Genomic DNA, 19,246 nt, shown 5'->3' on the forward strand with positions numbered 1-19,246 from the left:
GTATTTGGCTGGTGAACAAAGTCTATGGGGAAGTTTAAAAAGTTGATAGAAATAAAACAAAATCAGCATAGAGCAGAATCTAAATCACAATTAGAATATGACAAAATTCCCGACCCCAAAGGCGGTTGATTCTATGATGCTTTATGTCAAAATACATTCCACCCAAAATACATGTGATTGATAGGAGGAAAAAGTATAGTACATTAAAAACAATATAGTTCAACTAACCCCATTAATCCAGCAGCATAATGAAATGATTGTTAAGTTTTATCGCCTTGTCAATTGAAGATGATGTTACATAATGACAATTATCAAAGTCAGCTAGATCTACTAGTATATCAAGAAACCAAAAAGAAGGGGTGGGGTGGGGTGGGGAGAGAAGAATGAAGTAAGTTATTAGTATCTGTAGTTTTGGTTTTCAGTATATTCATTTTAATTTCCTTAATTTCTGTTAGGTCATCATGGATTGGAGCATTTGTGTAATAGTAATCTGCCAGGAACAAACACAAGAAAAACTTAAAGGTCCTATATATTATACACTTTTGGGAGAGTGACTTGAAAAAAATGTTCAGGATATCACATTTTATGCATAATATGTGTAGGTCTGGGGGCATTTCATGAAGCATTTTGTCCGACAAGTTGTCGGACCAATTTGCTCTCTGCCAATCAGATGCAAGAATTTCTGTAGTTTGTAACAGTTTGTCAGAAAAATATCCGACCAAACTGCTTCATGAAATGCCCCCCTGTTGTATCACAAGACATCCTACCATAGAGTTTTTGCAATCAAAGCAAACATATAAAGAGATATCAGTATTTTTCTCATTAAAGCATAAATGCGGACGGTTTAGTCTGGAAACATGTTATCATAGAAATATTGTTCACATTTTGTGTTGTTAACAATACTTAACATTGATTATACAGATTCATTTTTTTACAGAGGTCCTTTCTATCGGTAACTCACACTTAAGAATAATTTTCAAGCACTAATTTTGGGTTTTTGCCTTTAATTATCCACAAAAAGGAGGACTCAATGCATAAAAGGTGTATGCTTTATTTTTGGAAAATGTTGAGGAGATCAGGAAAATTATATATATTGATGTAGATTTTTTGACCTGAAGGAGCAGTTGAAGCATTTTTTTAAGAAACAATGCCTTGTGGCATCGTTCTTATCATCAAAAATTAATAATGACAAACTCAAATGAAAATTGGAGGGGGGAAGAAAAGATGAACATAATGACATGAGACAGCTTGGTAAAGATTAAACGCTAAAATAGACAATGCAGCCTCTTTTCTCAGTTCATACTTATCCAGAGTGTGTGCTTTCTTTCCAGTACCGGTATTATTATTTAGATAGGTTAGGGGAATCCCTTTGAATTGTGTTATACATCATTTTAAAGCTTACAGTCTGCTCTTTCAGAATCTGTCCTTAAAGGACAAGTCCACCTTCATGCACACGTGGATTCAGTGAATACAACAAGATTAGTAGGACACATCACAGAAAGCTTGGAAAAAATCGTACAATCCGTTCAAAAGTTATGATTTTTTAAGGTATCTGCACAGTCGCGGCTGGATGAAAAGACTACCACAGTGTATGATGTCACATGCGCACATTCTAAGGAAAATAAAATGAGAATTTCACAAAACCATACTTTTTGAATAAAGTTCACATAGTTTCTTTGACTTGCTACTGACGTATGTTAAGGGTAATATTATTCCCCCTACCTTCTGAAAGAGAAGTCGAGTATCCTTTTGTAAGCGAAAATAATTTATGTTGAATTTTCTTTATTCATTCTTTATATCGTTGTACACATGTGACATTACAAGGTATAGTAGTTTTGTCATCCAGCCTCGACTGCATGAGCAGAAACTTCAAAAATTCATAACTTGAGAACGGATTGTCCAATTTTCCTCAAACTCTCACTGATGTGTTCTACTATTGTTGCTGCATTCACTCAACCCACATGCTATAAAGGTGACAAATCTTTGTCTGGCGACTTTTTTGTTGATCAATTATACCAACCCTGATGGAAATCTCTTCAAATTCATAAGTTCTGAAGTCTCCTTTAAGTTTAACCAAAATCTATATATGTAGTTGCCATGGCAACATACCACTTAACACTAATGAAAAGTATTTCAAACCTCTATACATCCCGTCGATCAGTTGTACCTATTCAAATGGAATCTCTTCCAAACTGGAAAATAGCCTCCTGTAACTAACTTCAATTAAAAGCCCTAGTTTTGGGTTGCCATGGCAACGCACAAATCAACAATTATATTTGACCCCTGGTTTATACTCTTGGTACCTTCTATACAACGTTCATATCAAATTTTGTGAAAATTGAATCTTCCTACCTGGAGAAATAAACAAAAACGTGATTTTTAGCAAAAGTTCATTGACCTTTGACCTTTGACCTTTGGAAAATTCACTCCAAATTCAATCAAAATATGTTACTTGTTCTCAATATTCTTCCTGCCAAGTTTTATCCAGATTGGATATTCCTGACCTGAGAAATAGCCAAAAAACCTATTTCACAAATAAAGGTCATTGACCTTTGACCTCTGACCTCCTTCCCAGCATCAATTTTCTTGGAGCACCCTATTTTTTGACAAGGTACATCATGAAATACCTTTGGTGAAAAAATCATGCTTTTGTCCGCCGTGTCACGATAATTTCACTAAGCCACCCCACTATAGTCCATGCCAATGAAATCAAGATGCTATGGATGGATGGGCTGGATACAATCAGCTCTACACATTGGATCATGGCGTCTGCTATTTCCATGATGATTCGAAAGAGGATAGGGGAGATGCGTTCTGAGAGAAATGGAAAGCCGGGACAGGGAGACTCTCAAACCAATAGTCCAGGAGTGGTGCCTGCCAGGCACTCGGGTATAGGCGTGGTCTTATCTCAACTCAAATCCATTGTCAAAATCGACAAGTCCAAGCACTTCCACAGGAAGTAACACCGGGGTGAGTGGCGGGAGGGGCACTGGGTTCTGGGTGCCAAAGAAAGAGGATCCAACAGATGCGTTCTCAGAGAAGTGGAAAGCCGGGACAGGGAAACACTCAAACCCATAGTCAAGGAGTGGTGCCTGCCGGGCACTCGGGTATAGACGCGGTCTTATCTCAACTGAAATCCATTGAAAACTGAGTGACTTAGTGTTTGAAATTAAAGCGCAACAAAAGGGAAAGCTTAAAATCCTTCATCATGATCGTTTGAAACCTTTCAAAAGTGATGACATTCCCCAATGGGTAAAGGAACAATCTAAGGAGGTTCATGATCATGTATCTTTCTCTAATGCTCGCACTACTGGTACTCAGACTAGCCAGAAGGACACCTTCTCCCCTCGCCGTTCTTCAAGAAAACTGACGGTGCCTAACAGGCTTGGGTACTAAATTAGCATAGATAACCTTTTCCATCATAAACTTGTGGTTTCCGCCTAAGATGTCCCGTGAGATGTTGTGCTGGTCTCTTGTTTGTCATTCCTGCTTCGATTTTCACTAAAGAGAGACCTGTCCAATTTTGTGGAGATTTTTTCATACTGTGTGCTTTCCCTTTCCCAACTCTATTTCCACATTCTCTCTTTCAACTACAGTCTGTAACTTGGCATTGCCTGCCTGGATTATCCAAGTGATTAGTGATTGACTGGATTATTGTTAAGTGTATTCATATTACTTCTATATTGAACACTATGTCTACCGCTTTCAACGGAATCGGAGATGTACTTTCCATGGTTCAGTTCCCGCCACGGGATACGCCATTGCTGGACAAAAATCACTCCCCGATCTCAAACGTCGGGGAAGTGGCCCATATCCTGACTTCAAACTGTAAGAAGATGCAGGAGAAACGAGTGGTGCAGGAAATTCATTCAAACCAGCGCCTCTTCCAATTGGGCAGAAGCTGCCCAAACGGAAGGCCACGTTGTCGAAAAGGGGCCCTGACTCTGACACGGAGGACAAACTTTTGGAGGCCATCTCGACCTTGGATGCCCTTCTCTCTGCGGAAATAGCCGGACTTAGGGCAGAAGTGAAAGCTGTGGAGAATGCCGTCACTTCCTTGACAGAGCTCGTTGAGGGAAGAAGGGATGATGCAAGAACTTACACGGAACATATTCAAGCTAGCTTCACCTTGGGAGGCAACCACCTGGCTTCATTGCTTGGGAAGCAAAAGAGAAAAATACATCAGGCGTCGTCTCTCCTAACCGAACTGCTAACTGATGATGGTGAATAAGTTTTCCCCCGGAATATTTTTTTTTTTTGGACTTCTGCCTTCTGTTCTGTCGGAGGACATGTTCATGTGTTCTGAGAGAAATGGAAAGCCGGGACAGGGAAACACTCAAACCCATCATACAGGAGTGGTGCCTGCCAGGCACTCACATAATTACGGATGGATGGGCTGGATCCAATCACCTCCACACATTGGATCATGGTGTCTATCTCCATGACGTCGTCATCCACCAACATCAGTTTGTGGACCCCGTGCATCGGAATATCCATACCAATGGAATCGAAGGGCTTTGGATGCATGGAAGCGAAAGCTTGGCAGACAATACGGCACATACAGGGAGATGTTCCAAGGCTACCTAGATGAATTCATGTTCCGGTGGAAGAGGAGAGGATCGGGGAGATGCGTTCTGAGAGAAATGGAAAGCCGGGACAGGGAAACACTCAAACCCATCATACAGGAGTGGTGCCTGGCAGGCATTCACATAATTACGGATGGATGGGTAGGATCTAATCAGCTCAACACATTGGATCACAGCGTCTATCTAGACGACATTGTCATCCACCAACATCAGTTTGTGAACCCCGTGCATGGGAATATCCATACCAATGGAATTGAAGGGCTTTGGAGGCACGTGAAGCGAAAGCTCCGCAGACACATACAGGGAGCTGTTCCCAGGATACCTAGATGAATCTATGTTCTGGTGGAATCTGATTAGTTCCACACATTGGATCACGGTGTCTATCTCCACGAGGTTGTCATCCACCAACATCAGTTTGTGGACCCCATGCACCGGAATATCCATGCACGTGAAGCAAAAGCTCCGCAGACAATACGGCACATACAGGGAGATGTTCCAAGGCTACCTTGACGAATTCATGTTCCGTAGGAAGAGGAGAGGATTGGGGGGATGCGTTCTGAGAGAAATGGGCAGGATCTAATCAGCTCCACACATTGGATCACGGCATCTATCTTCACGACGTCGTCATCCACCAACATCAGTTTGTGGACCCCATGCTTTGGAATATCCATACCAATGGAATCGAAGGGCTTTGGATGCACGTGACGCGAAAGCTTGGCAGACAATACGGCACATACAGGGAGATGTTCCAAGGCTACCTGGATGAATTCATGTTCCGGTGGAAGAGGAGAGGATTGGGGAGATGCGTTCTGAGAGAAATTGAAAGCCAGGACAGGGAAACACTAGAACCCATCATACAGGAGTAGTGCCTGTCAGGCTCCCACATAATTACAGATGGATGGGCTGCATACAATCAGCTCCACACATTGGATCACGGCGTCTATCTCCATGACGATTCCAGAGAGGATCGGGGAGATGCATTCTGGGAGAAATGGAAAGCTGGGACAGGGAAACACACGAACCCATCATACAGGAGTGGTGCCTGGCAGGCATTCACATAATTACGAATGGATGGGCTGGATCCAATCAGCTCCACACATTGAATCACGGCGTCTATCTTCACGACGTCGTCACTCACCAACATCAGTTTGTGGACCTGTGTATCGGAATATCCATACCAATGGAATCGAGGGGCTTTGGATGCATGTGAAGCGAAAGCTCCGCAGACAATACAGCACATACAGGGAGCTGTTGCCAGGCTACCTGGATGAATTCATGTTCTGGTGGAACAGCAATGCCGACATGTTCGGTCATCTCCTCTGTGCTATTAGAGAGCAGTACTTCGTCTCTCCATCTCCCCCTTCCTCTTCCTCTTCCTCTCTCATGATGCTGAGGCATCCACATAATATGGATGGACGGGCTGCATACAATCAGCTCCATGCTTTGGATCACGGCATCTATTTCCATGACGATTCAAAAGAGGATTGGAGAGATGCGTTCCGAGAGAAATGAAAAGCTGGGACAGGAAGACATTCAAACCCATAGTCCAGGAGTAGTGCCTGCCAGGCATCCACATAATTACAGATGGATGGGATGGATACAATCAGCTCTACACATTGGATCACAGCATCTATCTCCATGACATCGTCATTCACCAACATCAGTTTGTGGACCCTGTGCATCAGAATATCCATACCAATGGAATCGAGGGGCTTTGGATGCACGCAAAGCGAAAGCTCCGCAGACAATACAGCACGTACGGGGAGTCCAGGAGTAGTGCCTGCCAGGCATCCACATAATTACAGATGGATGGGATGGATACAATGAGCTCCACACATTGGATCACGGCATCTATCTCCACGATGTCATCCACCAACATCAGTTTGTGGACCCTGTGCATTGGAATATCCATACCAATGGAATCGAGGGGCTTTGGATGTACGCGAAGCGAAAGCTCCGTAGACAATATGGCACATACAGGGAGCCGTTCCTAGGCTACCTGGATGAATTCATGTTTCGGTGGAACAGCAATCATGCCGACATGTTTGGTCATCTCCTCAGTGCTATCAGGGAGCAGTATCCTGCCTAAATTCCTCACTCCCTCTCCCCCTTCCTCTTCATCTGTCAGGATGTTAAGGCATCCACATAATCACAGATGGATGGGCTGCATACAATCAGCTCCACACTTTGGATCACGGCATCTATCTCCACGACGACGTCATTCACCAACATCAGTTTGTGGACCCTGTGCATCAGAATATCCATACCAATGGAATCGAGGGGCTTTGGATGCACGCAAAGCGAAAGCTCCGGAGACAATACGGCACGTATGGGGAGCTGTTTCCAGGCTACCTGGATGAATCTATGTTCTGGTGGAACAGCAATGCCGACATGTTCGGTCATCTCCTCAGTGCTATTACAGAGCAGTACCCCGTCTAAATTCCTCTCTCCATCTCTCTCATGATGCTGAGGCATCCACATAACATGGATGGATGGGCTGCATACAATCAGCTCCATGCTTTGGATCACGGCATCTATTTCCATGACGATTCAAAAGAGGATTGGAGAGATGCGTTCCGAGAGAAATGAAAAGCTGGGACAGGAAGACATTCAAACCCATAGTCCAGGAGTAGTGCCTGCCAGGCATCCACATAATTACAGATGGATGGGATGGATACAATCAGCTCTACACATTGGATCACAGCATCTATCTCCATGACATCGTCATTCACCAACATCAGTTTGTGGACCCTGTGCATCAGAATATCCATACCAATGGAATCGAGGGGCTTTGGATGCACGCAAAGCGAAAGCTCCGCAGACAATACAGCACGTACGGGGAGTCCAGGAGTAGTGCCTGCCAGGCATCCACATAATTACAGATGGATGGGATGGATACAATGAGCTCCACACATTGGATCACGGCATCTATCTCCACGATGTCATCCACCAACATCAGTTTGTGGACCCTGTGCATTGGAATATCCATACCAATGGAATCGAGGGGCTTTGGATGTACGCGAAGCGAAAGCTCCGTAGACAATATGGCACATACAGGGAGCCGTTCCTAGGCTACCTGGATGAATTCATGTTTCGGTGGAACAGCAATCATGCCGACATGTTTGGTCATCTCCTCAGTGCTATCAGGGAGCAGTATCCTGCCTAAATTCCTCACTCCCTCTCCCCCTTCCTCTTCATCTGTCAGGATGTTAAGGCATCCACATAATCACAGATGGATGGGCTGCATACAATCAGCTCCACACTTTGGATCACGGCATCTATCTCCACGACGACGTCATTCACCAACATCAGTTTGTGGACCCTGTGCATCAGAATATCCATACCAATGGAATCGAGGGGCTTTGGATGCACGCAAAGCGAAAGCTCCGGAGACAATACGGCACGTATGGGGAGCTGTTTCCAGGCTACCTGGATGAATCTATGTTCTGGTGGAACAGCAATGCCGACATGTTCGGTCATCTCCTCAGTGCTATTACAGAGCAGTACCCCGTCTAAATTCCTCTCTCCATCTCTCTCATGATGCTGAGGCATCCACATAACATGGATGGATGGGCTGCATACAATCAGCTCCATGCTTTGGATCACGGCATCTATTTCCATAACGATTCAAAAGAGGATTGGAGAGATGTGTTCCGAGACAAATGAAAAGCTGGGACAGGAAGACATTCAAACCCATAGTCCTGGAGTAGTGCCTGCCAGGCATCCACATAATTACAGATGGATGGAATGGATACAATCAGCTCCACACATTGGATCACGGCATCTATCTCCATGACATCGTCATTCACCAACATCAATTTGTGGACCCTGTGCATCGGAATATCCATACCAATGGAATCGAGGGGCTTTGGATGCATGTGAAGCGAAAGCTCCGCAGACAATATGGCACACACAGGGAGCTGTTCCTAGGCTACCTAGATGAATTCATGTTTCGGTGGAACAGCAATCATGCCGACATGTTTGGTCATCTCCTCAGTGCTATCAGGGAGCAGTATCCTGCCTAAATTCCTCTCTCCCTCTCCCCCTTACTCTTCATCTGTCAGGATGCTGAGGCATCCACATAATACGGATGGATGGGCTGCATACAATCAGCTCCACACTTTGGATCACGGCATCTATTTCCATGAGGATTCAAAAGAGGATTGGAGAGATGCGTTCTGAGAGAAATGAAAAGCTGGGACAGGAAGACATTCAAACCCATAGTCCAGGAGTAGTGCCTGCCAGGCATCCACATAATTACAGATGGATGGGATGGATACAATGAGCTCCACACATTGGATCACGGCATCTATCTCCACGACGTCGTCATTCACCAACATCAGTTTGTGGACCCCATGCATCGAAAAATATTCATACCAATGGAATCGAAGGGCTTTGGATGCACGTGAAGAGAAAACTTGGAAGACTATATGGCACATACAGGGAGCTGTTCCTAGGCTACCTAGATGAATTCATGTTCCGGTGGAACAGCAATCATGACGACATATTCGGTCATTTTCTCAGTGCTATCAGGGAGCTGTATCCTGCCTAAATTCCTCACTCCCTCTCCCCCTTCCTCTTCCTCTCTCATGATGCTGAGTTCTTGCCATTCAAACGCAATGATAGTCTTTTAAACGTATTTGGTTCATTGTAACCTCAAGAATTATAATATGGTAGCTAGTATCCTAAAGTCTCACTTAATAGCACAAAAAATTACATAATTACAGATGGATGGGATGGATACAATCAGCTCCACACATTGGATCACGGCATCTATCTCCACGACGTCGTCATTCACCAACATCAGTTTGTGGACCCCATGCATCGAAAAATATCCTTACCAATGGAATTGAGGGATTATGGATGTACGCGAAGCGAAAGCTCCGCAGACAATACAGCACATAGAGGGAGCTGTTGCCAGGCTACCTGGATGAATTCATGTTCCGGTGGAACAGCAATCATGACGACATATTCGGTCATTTTCTCAGTGCTATCAGGGAGCTGTATCCTGCCTAAATTCCTCACTCCCTCTCCCCCTTCCTCTTCCTCTCTCATGATGCTGAGTTCTTGCCATTCAAACGCAATGATAGTCTTTTAAACGTATTTGGTTCATTGTAACCTCAAGAATTATAATATGGTAGCTAGTATCCTAAAGTCTCACTTAATAGCACAAAAAATTACATAATTACAGATGGATGGGATGGATACAATCAGCTCCACACATTGGATCACGGCATCTATCTCCATGACGATTCGAAAGAGGATCAGGGATATGTGTTCTGAGAGAAATGGAAAGCCGGGACAGGGAAACAATCAAACCCATCATACAGGAGTGGTGCCTGCCAGGCACTCACATAATTACAGATGGATGGGATGGATACAATCAGCTCCACACATTGGATCACGGCATCTATCTCCACGACGTCGTCATTCACCAACATCAGTTTGTGGACCCTGTGCATCGGAATATCCATACCAATGGAATCGAGGGACTTTGGATGCACGTAAAGCGAAAGCTTGGCAGACAATATGGCACATAGGCCTACAGGAAGATGTTCCAAGGCTACCTCGATGAATTCATGTTCCGGTGGAAGTGAAGAGGATCGGGGAGATGCACTCTGAGAGAAATGGAAAGCTGGGACAGGGAAACACTTGAACCCATCATACAGGAGTGGTGCCTGCCAGGCATTCACATAATTACAGATGGATGGGCTGCATACAATCAGCTCCATATATTGGATTACAGCGTCCACTTCCACGTCAATTCGTAAGAGGATCGGAGAGATGCGTTCTGAGAGAAATGGAAAGCTGGGACAGGGAAACACTCGAACCCATCATACAGGAGTGGTGCCTGCCAGGCATTCACATAATTACGGATGGGTGGGCTGCATACAATCAGCTCCATACATTGGATTACAGCGTCCACTTCCACGTCGATTCGTAAGAGGATCGGAGAGATGCGTTCTGAGAGAAATGGAAAGCCGGGACAGGGAAACACTAGAACCCATCATACAGGAGTAGTGCCTGTCAGGCACCCATATAATTACAGATGGATGGGCTGCATACAATCAGCTCCACACATTGGATCACGGCGTCTATCTCCATGACGATTCGAAAGAGGATCGGGGAGATGCGTTCAGAGAGAAATGGAAAGCCGGGACAGGGAAACACTCAAACCCATTATACAGGACTGGTGCTTGCCAGGCATTCACATAATTACAGATGGATGGGCTGCATACCCAGTGGGTAAAGGAACAATCTAAGAAAGTTCGTGATCATGTACCTTCCCGCCACGGGATACGCCACTGCTGGACGAAAATTACTCCCTGATCTCAAACGTCGGGGAAGTGCCCCATATCCCGACTTCAAACTGCAACGAAGACGTGGGAGAAACAAGTGGTACAGGAAATTCACTCAAACCAGCGCCTCTTCCAACTGGGCAGAAGCTGCCCAAACGGAAGGCCACGTTGTCGAAAATGGGCACCGACTCCGACACCGAGGACAAACTTTTGGAGGCCATCTCGACCTTGGATGCCCGTCTCTCTGCGGAAATAGCCGAATTTAGGGCGGAAGTGAAAGCTGTGGAGAATGCCGTCACTTCCTTGACAGAGCTCGTTGAGGGAAAGGGGGGATGATGCAAGAACTTACGCGGAACATATTCAAGCTAGCTTCACCTTGGGAGTCAACCACCTGGCTTCATTGCTTGGGAAGCAAAAGAGAAAAATACATCAGGCGTCGTCTCTCCTAACCGAACTGATTACTGATGACAGTGAATAACTTTCCCCAGGAATATTTCTTTTTCTTTTGGACTCTGAGTGCCTTCTGTTCTGTCGGAGGACATGTTCGTGCGTTCTGAGAGAAATGGAAAGCCGGGACAGGGAAACACTAGAACCCATCATACAGGAGTGGTGCCTGCCAGGCACCCACATAATTACAGATGGATGGGCTGCATACAATCAGCTCCACACACTGGATCACGGCGTCTATCTCCATGACGATTCAAAAGAGGATCGAGGAGATGCGTTCTGAGGGAAATGGAAAGCCGGGACAGGGAAACACTCAAACCCATTATACAGGACTGGTGCTTGCCAGGCATTCACATAATTACAGATGGATGGGCTGCATACCCAGTGGGTAAAGGAACAATCTAAGAAAGTTCGTGATCATGTACCTTCCCGCCACGGGATACGCTACTGCTGGACGAAAATCACTCCCCGATCTCAAACGTCGGAGAAGTGCCCCATATCCCGACTTCAAACTGCAACGAAGACGTGGGAGAAACGAGTGGTACAGGAAATTCACTCAAACCAGCGCCTCTTCCAATTGGGCAGAAGCTGCCCAAACGGAAGGCCACGTTGTCGAAAATGGGCACCGACTCCGACACCGAGGACAAACTTTTGGAGGCCATCTCGACCTTGGATGCCCGTCTCTCTGCGGAAATAGCCGAATTTAGGGCGGAAGTGAAAGCTGTGGAGAATGCCGTCACTTCCTTGACAGAGCTCGTTGAGGGAAAGGGGGGATGATGCAAGAACTTACGCGGAACATATTCAAGCTAGCTTCACCTTGGGAGTCAACCACCTGGCTTCATTGCTTGGGAAGCAAAAGAGAAAAATACATCAGGCGTCGTCTCTCCTAACCGAACTGATTACTGATGACAGTGAATAACTTTCCTCAGGAATATTTCTTTTTCTTTTGGACTTTGAGTGCCTTCTGTTCTGTCGGAGGACACGTTCATGCGTTCTGAGAGAAATGGAAAGCCGGGACAGGGAAACACTAGAACCCATCATACAGGAGTGGTGCCTACCAGGCACCCACATAATTACAGATGAATGGGCTGGATCCAATCAGCTCCACACATTGGATCAAGGCGTCTATCTCCATGAAGATTCGAAAGAGGATCGGGGAGATGCGTTCTGAGAGAAACTGAAAGCCGGGACACGGAGACACTCAAACCCATAGTCCAGGAGTGGTGCCTGCCAGCAGGGAGGTGAGCTGCCAGGCACCCACATAATTACAGATGAATGGGCTGGATACAATCAGCTCCACACACTGGATCACGGTGTCTATCTCCATGACGTCGTCATTCACCAACATCAGTTTGTGGACCCCGTGCATTGGAATATCCATACCAATGGAATCAAGGGGCTTTGGATGTACGCGAAGCGAAAGCTGCGCAGACAATATGGCACATACAGGGAGCTGTTCCTAGGCTACCTGGATGAATTTATGTTTCGGTGGAACAGCAATCATGCCGACATGTTCAGTCATCTCCTCAGTGCTATCAGGGAGCAGTATCCTGCCTAAATTCCTCACTCCCCCTCCCCCTTCCTCTTCATCTGTCAGGATGCTGAGGCATCCACATAATATGGATGGATGGGCTGCATACAATCAGCTCCACACTTTGGATCACGGCATCTATTTCCATGACGATTCAAAAGAGGATTGGAGAGATGCGTTCCGAGAGAAATGAAAAGCTGGGACAGGAAGACATTCAAACCCATAGTCCAGGAGTAGTGCCTGCCAGGCATCCACATAATTACAGATGGATGCGATGGATACAATCAGCTCCACACATTGGATCACAGCATCTATCTCCATGACGTCATCCACCAACATCAGTTTGTGGACCCTGTGCATCAAAATATCCATACCAATGGAATCGAGGGGCTTTGGATTCACGCGAAGCGAAAGCTCCGCAGACAATATGGCACATACAGGGAGATGTTCCCAGGCTACCTGATGAATCTATGTTCCGGTGGAACAGCAATCACGGCGACATGTTCGGTCATCTCTTCAGTGCTATCAGGGAGCAGTATCCCGTCTAAATTCCTCTCTCCCCCTCCCCTTTCCTCTCCATCTGTCATGATGCCGAGTTCTTGCCATTCAAATGCAATGAGAGTCTTTTAGATATTTTTGGTTCATTGAAACCTCAAGAATTATAAGGTTGCTACTACCCTAAAGTCTCACTTGATAGCACAAAAATCTTCACATTTGTTATATTACCTCTCAATTCATTTGCGGATTTATCAATAATGCCATGTAAAAAAGCATCATGTACACCAAAGCAGGGACTATGGAGTCCAGACTCAATGATACAGGCCTGCAAAGCAGTGACTGATGGCACACTTGGTCTCCGATTTCGTATTTTAAATTTCAGGAGCATAATTCCATGCAGAGTGTTTAAAGCATTTGATTTGTGATTTAGCATCATTATTGTTGCAGCCAATAGGTCAAAATTAATCTGTTACATGGCAAATTGTTGGTTGAATTGGGACTCTCTAGGACTAATTAATTTGTAGATTGCATTTCAAACAACATGTAAACTTATGCACATGTATTCCAAGCAATCTACAATCTTACATTGCTCTAATGAACAATTTCAGAATTTCTTGTAACATATATCATTTTTCTTGCATTTTTTAAAATCTTGAGCAACTTTCCAGTATTGCTCAAAAAGACAAACATTAATCACTTTACACAAATGTAAAAAGCTTATCACGTTATAACGCAAGTTTTGTATTTCACCGTTCTTGTGATTTTGTAGAGCTGCAAAGATGCAAGGAAAAGTGTGAATCATTTCACAAATATAAAAAGTTAATATCACGTTACAAAGCAAGTTTTGTATTTCACTAAAACACACATGAGGCTTTGAAGAGCACTCACTGTAAGATGACTACGGCAATGAGAGAGCAGTGTCCTGACTCAAAATATTGTCTAGATACATGTAGCCCAAGTGGCTATGAGCACATAAAATCAGCAACAGCACAGTAGTTTTTCCTAGTTGACCTGTGATGCAAAGTTGGACGCAATCTTCAGTTGGTTTTCACAAAATAGTATTCGAGGATGGAGACAGAAGACACAGAAATGTCCATCCACGATATTAAGCTCTGGACGGTTGACGCACTGAAGGCGTTTCTTCGTCAGAGGAACTTGAAAGTGAGCAGCCATAAGGAGGAACTCGTGGCTTCAGTGTTCGCTGCCAAAACAATGCCGGAGCTTTTGGCGCCAGGTACCTTAGCAGCTGTTGCAGACCTGCAGAAGAGACAGCATTGTGGATACCTTCTCAAGACGCCGTTTGGAAAGCTACCTGATCCCCAGGAATTACAAGACTGGGAGTCTGAATCAGACTCGATAACCAAGTGGCCACCCACAATGACTTTCGAGATATGCAATTTTCTTCAGAGCATCGATGATATCCCGCTATGGAAAAGACTAATTTCAGACTACAAAGATCAGAAAGCATACAGCTATTTCGCATCTGGATGGATGAATGAAATTGAGTACCATGCCATTGCCCCTGACAGCAAATACTGTTTCCTAAGAGCAAAGTGCACACCTTCACAGCGCATTCGTGGTATCCCTCATAGCATGTGGGATGCTGTAGAGAAAGAGAGCGGAGCAGATTACGCAGAGATATGTGATGAGTAAGATGTTCAATTGTCTTCAGAAGAAAGAAAATTTGTTTGTAATCTAGTCTCTGTTTCAGACCTACAGGAAGGCAGGTCGTTGAATAAATATGCTGTTAACAGCATTGATATTATCCATGTAAATTTATCATTCTTCTGCATTCTATATTCGCTGTCGTGAATATTGGGTTCTTTTCTAACTTATGGAAATTTGTTGATGATTGGTGTTTATGTGATTACCTAACCCCTGACCAGTACAGAGAAAAGCTAACAGAACAGACCAATATTTATCCGCCTCTGTACATTATCGGTCACCTCTTGAGACAATTTGGGGTTGGGGGGGGGGGGGGGGTTAGACTGAACTCACAACCTTCGCGTTATCAGCACGATGCTCTCATATTTTTGTGTTAAGTGTAATATACTGTAACCACCCTATGGTACAATAGGTTAGAGAGGGAGACTAGCTTCTCTTGGAATCTATTATGACGTAAATTTTACCTCCTTACATTTCCTTATTGTCTGCTTAACTGCTCATACTTATACTTATCTCCAACCTTACTACGTTTAGCTACTAGAGTGTATACGTCAGTGTCAAAGAATCTCAATTTGCTTTGGCGATCCAGCTATCTTTGTCCCTGTGGAAGCATAACACTACTTCAGACAAGGTTTAGTGGCATCTATTATTACAACAATAGATGACATTGATCGATTTATCATTATTATGTCATACTTGAAATATTCTCTGAAACTTAGCGATTATCGTTAGGTATCACTTACCAATGTTGACACTATAGTCAATGTATCCAGTAGTTGTCATTGATGATGAATAGACTTTTATAGGCTCCATTAGTTTCACGTTGATAACTTTGATAATTATTGTTATAGAGTTGGAAACTTCGTTGTGAGGTATTATCAGGAAATTCCCTTCATGATAAATCCATGTGTTTAACGGTTTGACATTTCCTTAGAATAACGGAGCTGCTAGAAAAGTACGTGTTTCTCCTTCAGAAGTAACCTTGAAATGACAGAGTTTACGTAGTTTGTCGTTTACGCATTACACATTACGCGCGTCCTATAGCGGACAGTGCGCGTAGACTGTACAGTGCGGAGTTTTATGCATGAAAGCAGAGGTTGACCTGCCGTATCCAAAACCTAGAATATCAAAACTCATATTATTGTTTAAATTCAATCTTATACACTGAGGAAAGTATCTGGTTACCGACATAAATGATAATTCCACGGAAGTCTTTGATTGGATTAACGTACAAATATTTCAATTCTATGAATTAAGACATGTTATGACGGATCGGTTGTAAGCCCGTGTATAGCTATGTATTGGAGGCATGTATTGACGTGCATTATACGGTAGTGAGGTTCGGGGAAATTTCCTCGTTTTTGGCCGTACAGTTTGAATTTGAAGATTCTTTGGAATAATTATAGTAATAATCTGAGAAAGAATGTTTTTCTCTTCTCTTTGATGTATGTGTAGCATTATAGGCTATTCCAGTTTTTAATATTAAGGAAGTTTTGGTAGTCAAAGAAACACACTTTAGTTCGCACTGGCAATTCTACGTGTCGAACGTACGGACTCCGCGTCCGCGTAGGAGTGCTCTCTCCAACGTCCACATAAGGTGTATAAATACCGTAAAATTTTAGGCAGCTTGGGAGAGCGGGGGAGAGACGCCGGAACTAGAAGAACTCTCTAGAGACCTGGAAGACGAATACCAATGTACGCTCTTAGATGACTAAGATGACTAAGATGGGAAACTATGGAAATAGCTAAGAGTTAACCCCCCCCCCCCCCCATACTTTGCCAGATGAATGGTCCCTAATAGAAGATATTATAACTCCTCGGACTTAGACGCCGGAAAAATCCAAGAAGACGTGGTACTATAGGAACTTACAGATATTAGACGCCGGAATGCTCCGATGAATAGACGCCGGAATGCTACATGAGACGCCGGATAAAATTCTGGAGTCCAGTCCATAAATATTAGATGCCATAACTTTCCCCCAATAGACACTTATAAAGATTTCGCCATTTAGTGTATCCATTTACTTGGCTAAGTTCGGCTTCTCTTAGAAATTCTATCAAGTTTACTCAATAATTCCTCTGGGCTAATATTATATCAATTATAAATTTCCGGGCTTATAAAAAGCTATAAGTTTGATTTGTAACAGTGGCGCATTACATATGTTGTACATTCTGTGAATAAAGTGTACATTTTTGTGTTTGTGTTGAAACTGAAATCTTAGTCACAGACCTTGAATGATTATGTGTTATGATTTTGTGTCCCATACTCAAGTTTGTTATTGGATTTATACTAATTCAACTCGAACTAGTATAAATCACATTCATTGAAGTATACTCAGATAACAGTCCACTTAATAAGTACTGAGTAGCCAAGTACCTCGATGCATCAAGATCATATATTTTGATCGAAACAAACTTATTCATTTGGTGGATAGTGCCCTCTGTCATATTACGAGAATTAGCTTCAAAGATTAGTTAAAGTCTTTCCGCTCGGGACTTAACAATCGTACACACGGCCTGATCAAACGATGAATCCTGACAAACGACAACACAAGACAGAACATGATACAACGCTGGCCAAAGATGGTATACTAGTAGGCTCCACTTCCGATCCTCCAATAACGATGAACGAGGAGAACAACAACGCTGATGACAAAGTAGAAGGTAGAGGGGGCCGCCACAATACATTAAATAAGTGCGCCTCTCAACTGATATATGCAGGCTAAGTTCTTGCATCGTATTGTTGTTGTTGTTGTTGTTTATAGTCAGATATTTCGATTTAGTCCATATTCATTGTGGCAATGAGCAATATGGCAAACATGTGGGGCGACTGTACGGTGTATGTTAAGAATCTCCCAGAGAAATGTAGTGACAATAATCTGAATGATTTCTTTAATTTGGAAGAAGTGGAGATTTCCTTTGAGAAAGACTCTCTGATGGGTGAGATGACTGGGTCTGCACACTGCAACTTTAAAACTGCAGAGGATGCAACCAAGGCACTTGCCCAAAACGGCAAAGAACTTAAAGGAAGGAAAGTAGAAATTATGTGAGGTACCCTTTTCAGCCCTATTCTTAAAAGCAACATCCCAATCAATCCCCTAAAATGTCCTGTCCCTTAGTCCAAGCACTGCCCCCTTAATCCTCCAGAACAGTGCACGGCTACCAAATTTTTCGGGAGACAAGAGAAAGGGGAGGATTGGACGTCACATTTGAAATGTGAAGGTACGAGGTCGAGTGCCTCCAGAAGGACCAGGACAATATTTCCTTGGGGTTAATTGTGAGGAAATCATTACGTGGTGTGATGAAGCAGGTCAGATCGTCCTCCACATGGGACCTGATGCCTCGGTAGACGAGATTATAACAGAACTAGAGGGACTTTACGGGACTGTGGAATCAGGTGCTGTCCTCCTTCAGAAGCTATATGACTCAAAACAGGGAGAAGATTAGAACATTGCAAGCTTTTGTGCCCACTGGCAAATCTCGTTTGATAAGGGGGTTTGGGGTTTAGACACATATAAGGCTTTGAAGAGCACTCACTGTAAGATGACTACTGCAATGAGAGAGCAGTGTCCTGACTCAAAATATTGTGTAAACACATATGAGGCTTTGAAGAGCACTCACTGTAAGATGACTACTGCAATGAGAGAGCAGTGTCCTGATTCAAAATATTGTCTAAACACATATAAGGCTTTGAAGAGCACTCACTGTAAGATGACTACTGCAATGAGAGAGCAGTGTCCCGACTCAAAATATTGTCTAAACACAATTGTTGTTCTTCTAAATAAAAAGGCCAGTCATTTGAAGTCAACAGGAGAGCTATACCCCACAACCAACCACACACCCCACTCAACCACAAAATCTAAACTGCTGGAGGTGTGGGCAATTTTGCCACTTCCGGTCCAACTGCCCCCAAAGCAACATACCCCACCAAGAGGACGTCATGAGTGGAAGGACGGACGCCCTTCATCAGGTCCGGAATTTAAACTGGGCAGGCCCGCGCCGGATGTAGGCGAGTGCGCGGGCAAATAGGACAACCCAATTAAACCCCGCCCCCCTCATCAAAGTTTCCCGATAATTGGCCCCACCAATACGGACAGGGTACTCATTATACTCTAGCCACAAGGCGCATCGCCCAAAAATTATATGAGCCTTTGAACATGCTGTGGATTGATGAACATCCCAAAGCCAATGACAGGGCTGCGTTTACAAAAAATGCTGTG

General features: G+C 44.0%; 2 protein-coding genes across 2 annotated transcripts in view; one reads left to right on the forward strand and one right to left on the reverse strand.

Annotated features, from left to right (window-relative positions):
• Positions 1-5,030, reverse strand: part of LOC139735765 (uncharacterized) — a 38,051-nt gene extending 33,021 nt beyond the window's left edge. The window contains exons 1-2 of the mRNA XM_071646517.1: positions 4,832-5,030; positions 4,343-4,538 (exon numbers count right to left, since the gene is read on the reverse strand). Coding sequence (XP_071502618.1) covers positions 4,343-4,538; positions 4,832-5,030 — 395 coding nt within the window. The remainder of the gene's footprint in view (positions 1-4,342; positions 4,539-4,831) is intronic.
• A 9,399-nt stretch (positions 5,031-14,429) lies between these two features.
• LOC139735767 (uncharacterized) lies at positions 14,430-15,014 on the forward strand. Its single transcript, XM_071646518.1, has one exon. The coding sequence runs from the start codon at positions 14,430-14,432 to the stop codon at positions 15,012-15,014; it is 585 nt and encodes a 194-aa protein (XP_071502619.1).
• Positions 15,015-19,246: the final 4,232 nt, after the last annotated feature.

The sequence above is a fragment of the Diadema antillarum genome, unplaced genomic scaffold, assembly GCF_040938485.1.
Source record: "Diadema antillarum isolate AM-2024a unplaced genomic scaffold, OU_Dant_1.0 seq00000597_RagTag, whole genome shotgun sequence".
Taxonomy (NCBI): domain Eukaryota; kingdom Metazoa; phylum Echinodermata; class Echinoidea; order Diadematoida; family Diadematidae; genus Diadema; species Diadema antillarum.

Excerpts from the sequence above, each read along its gene's own strand:
- LOC139735767 (XM_071646518.1), top strand. The coding sequence starts at position 14,430 with ATGGAGACAGAAGACACAGAAATGTCCATCCACGATATTAAGCTCTGG.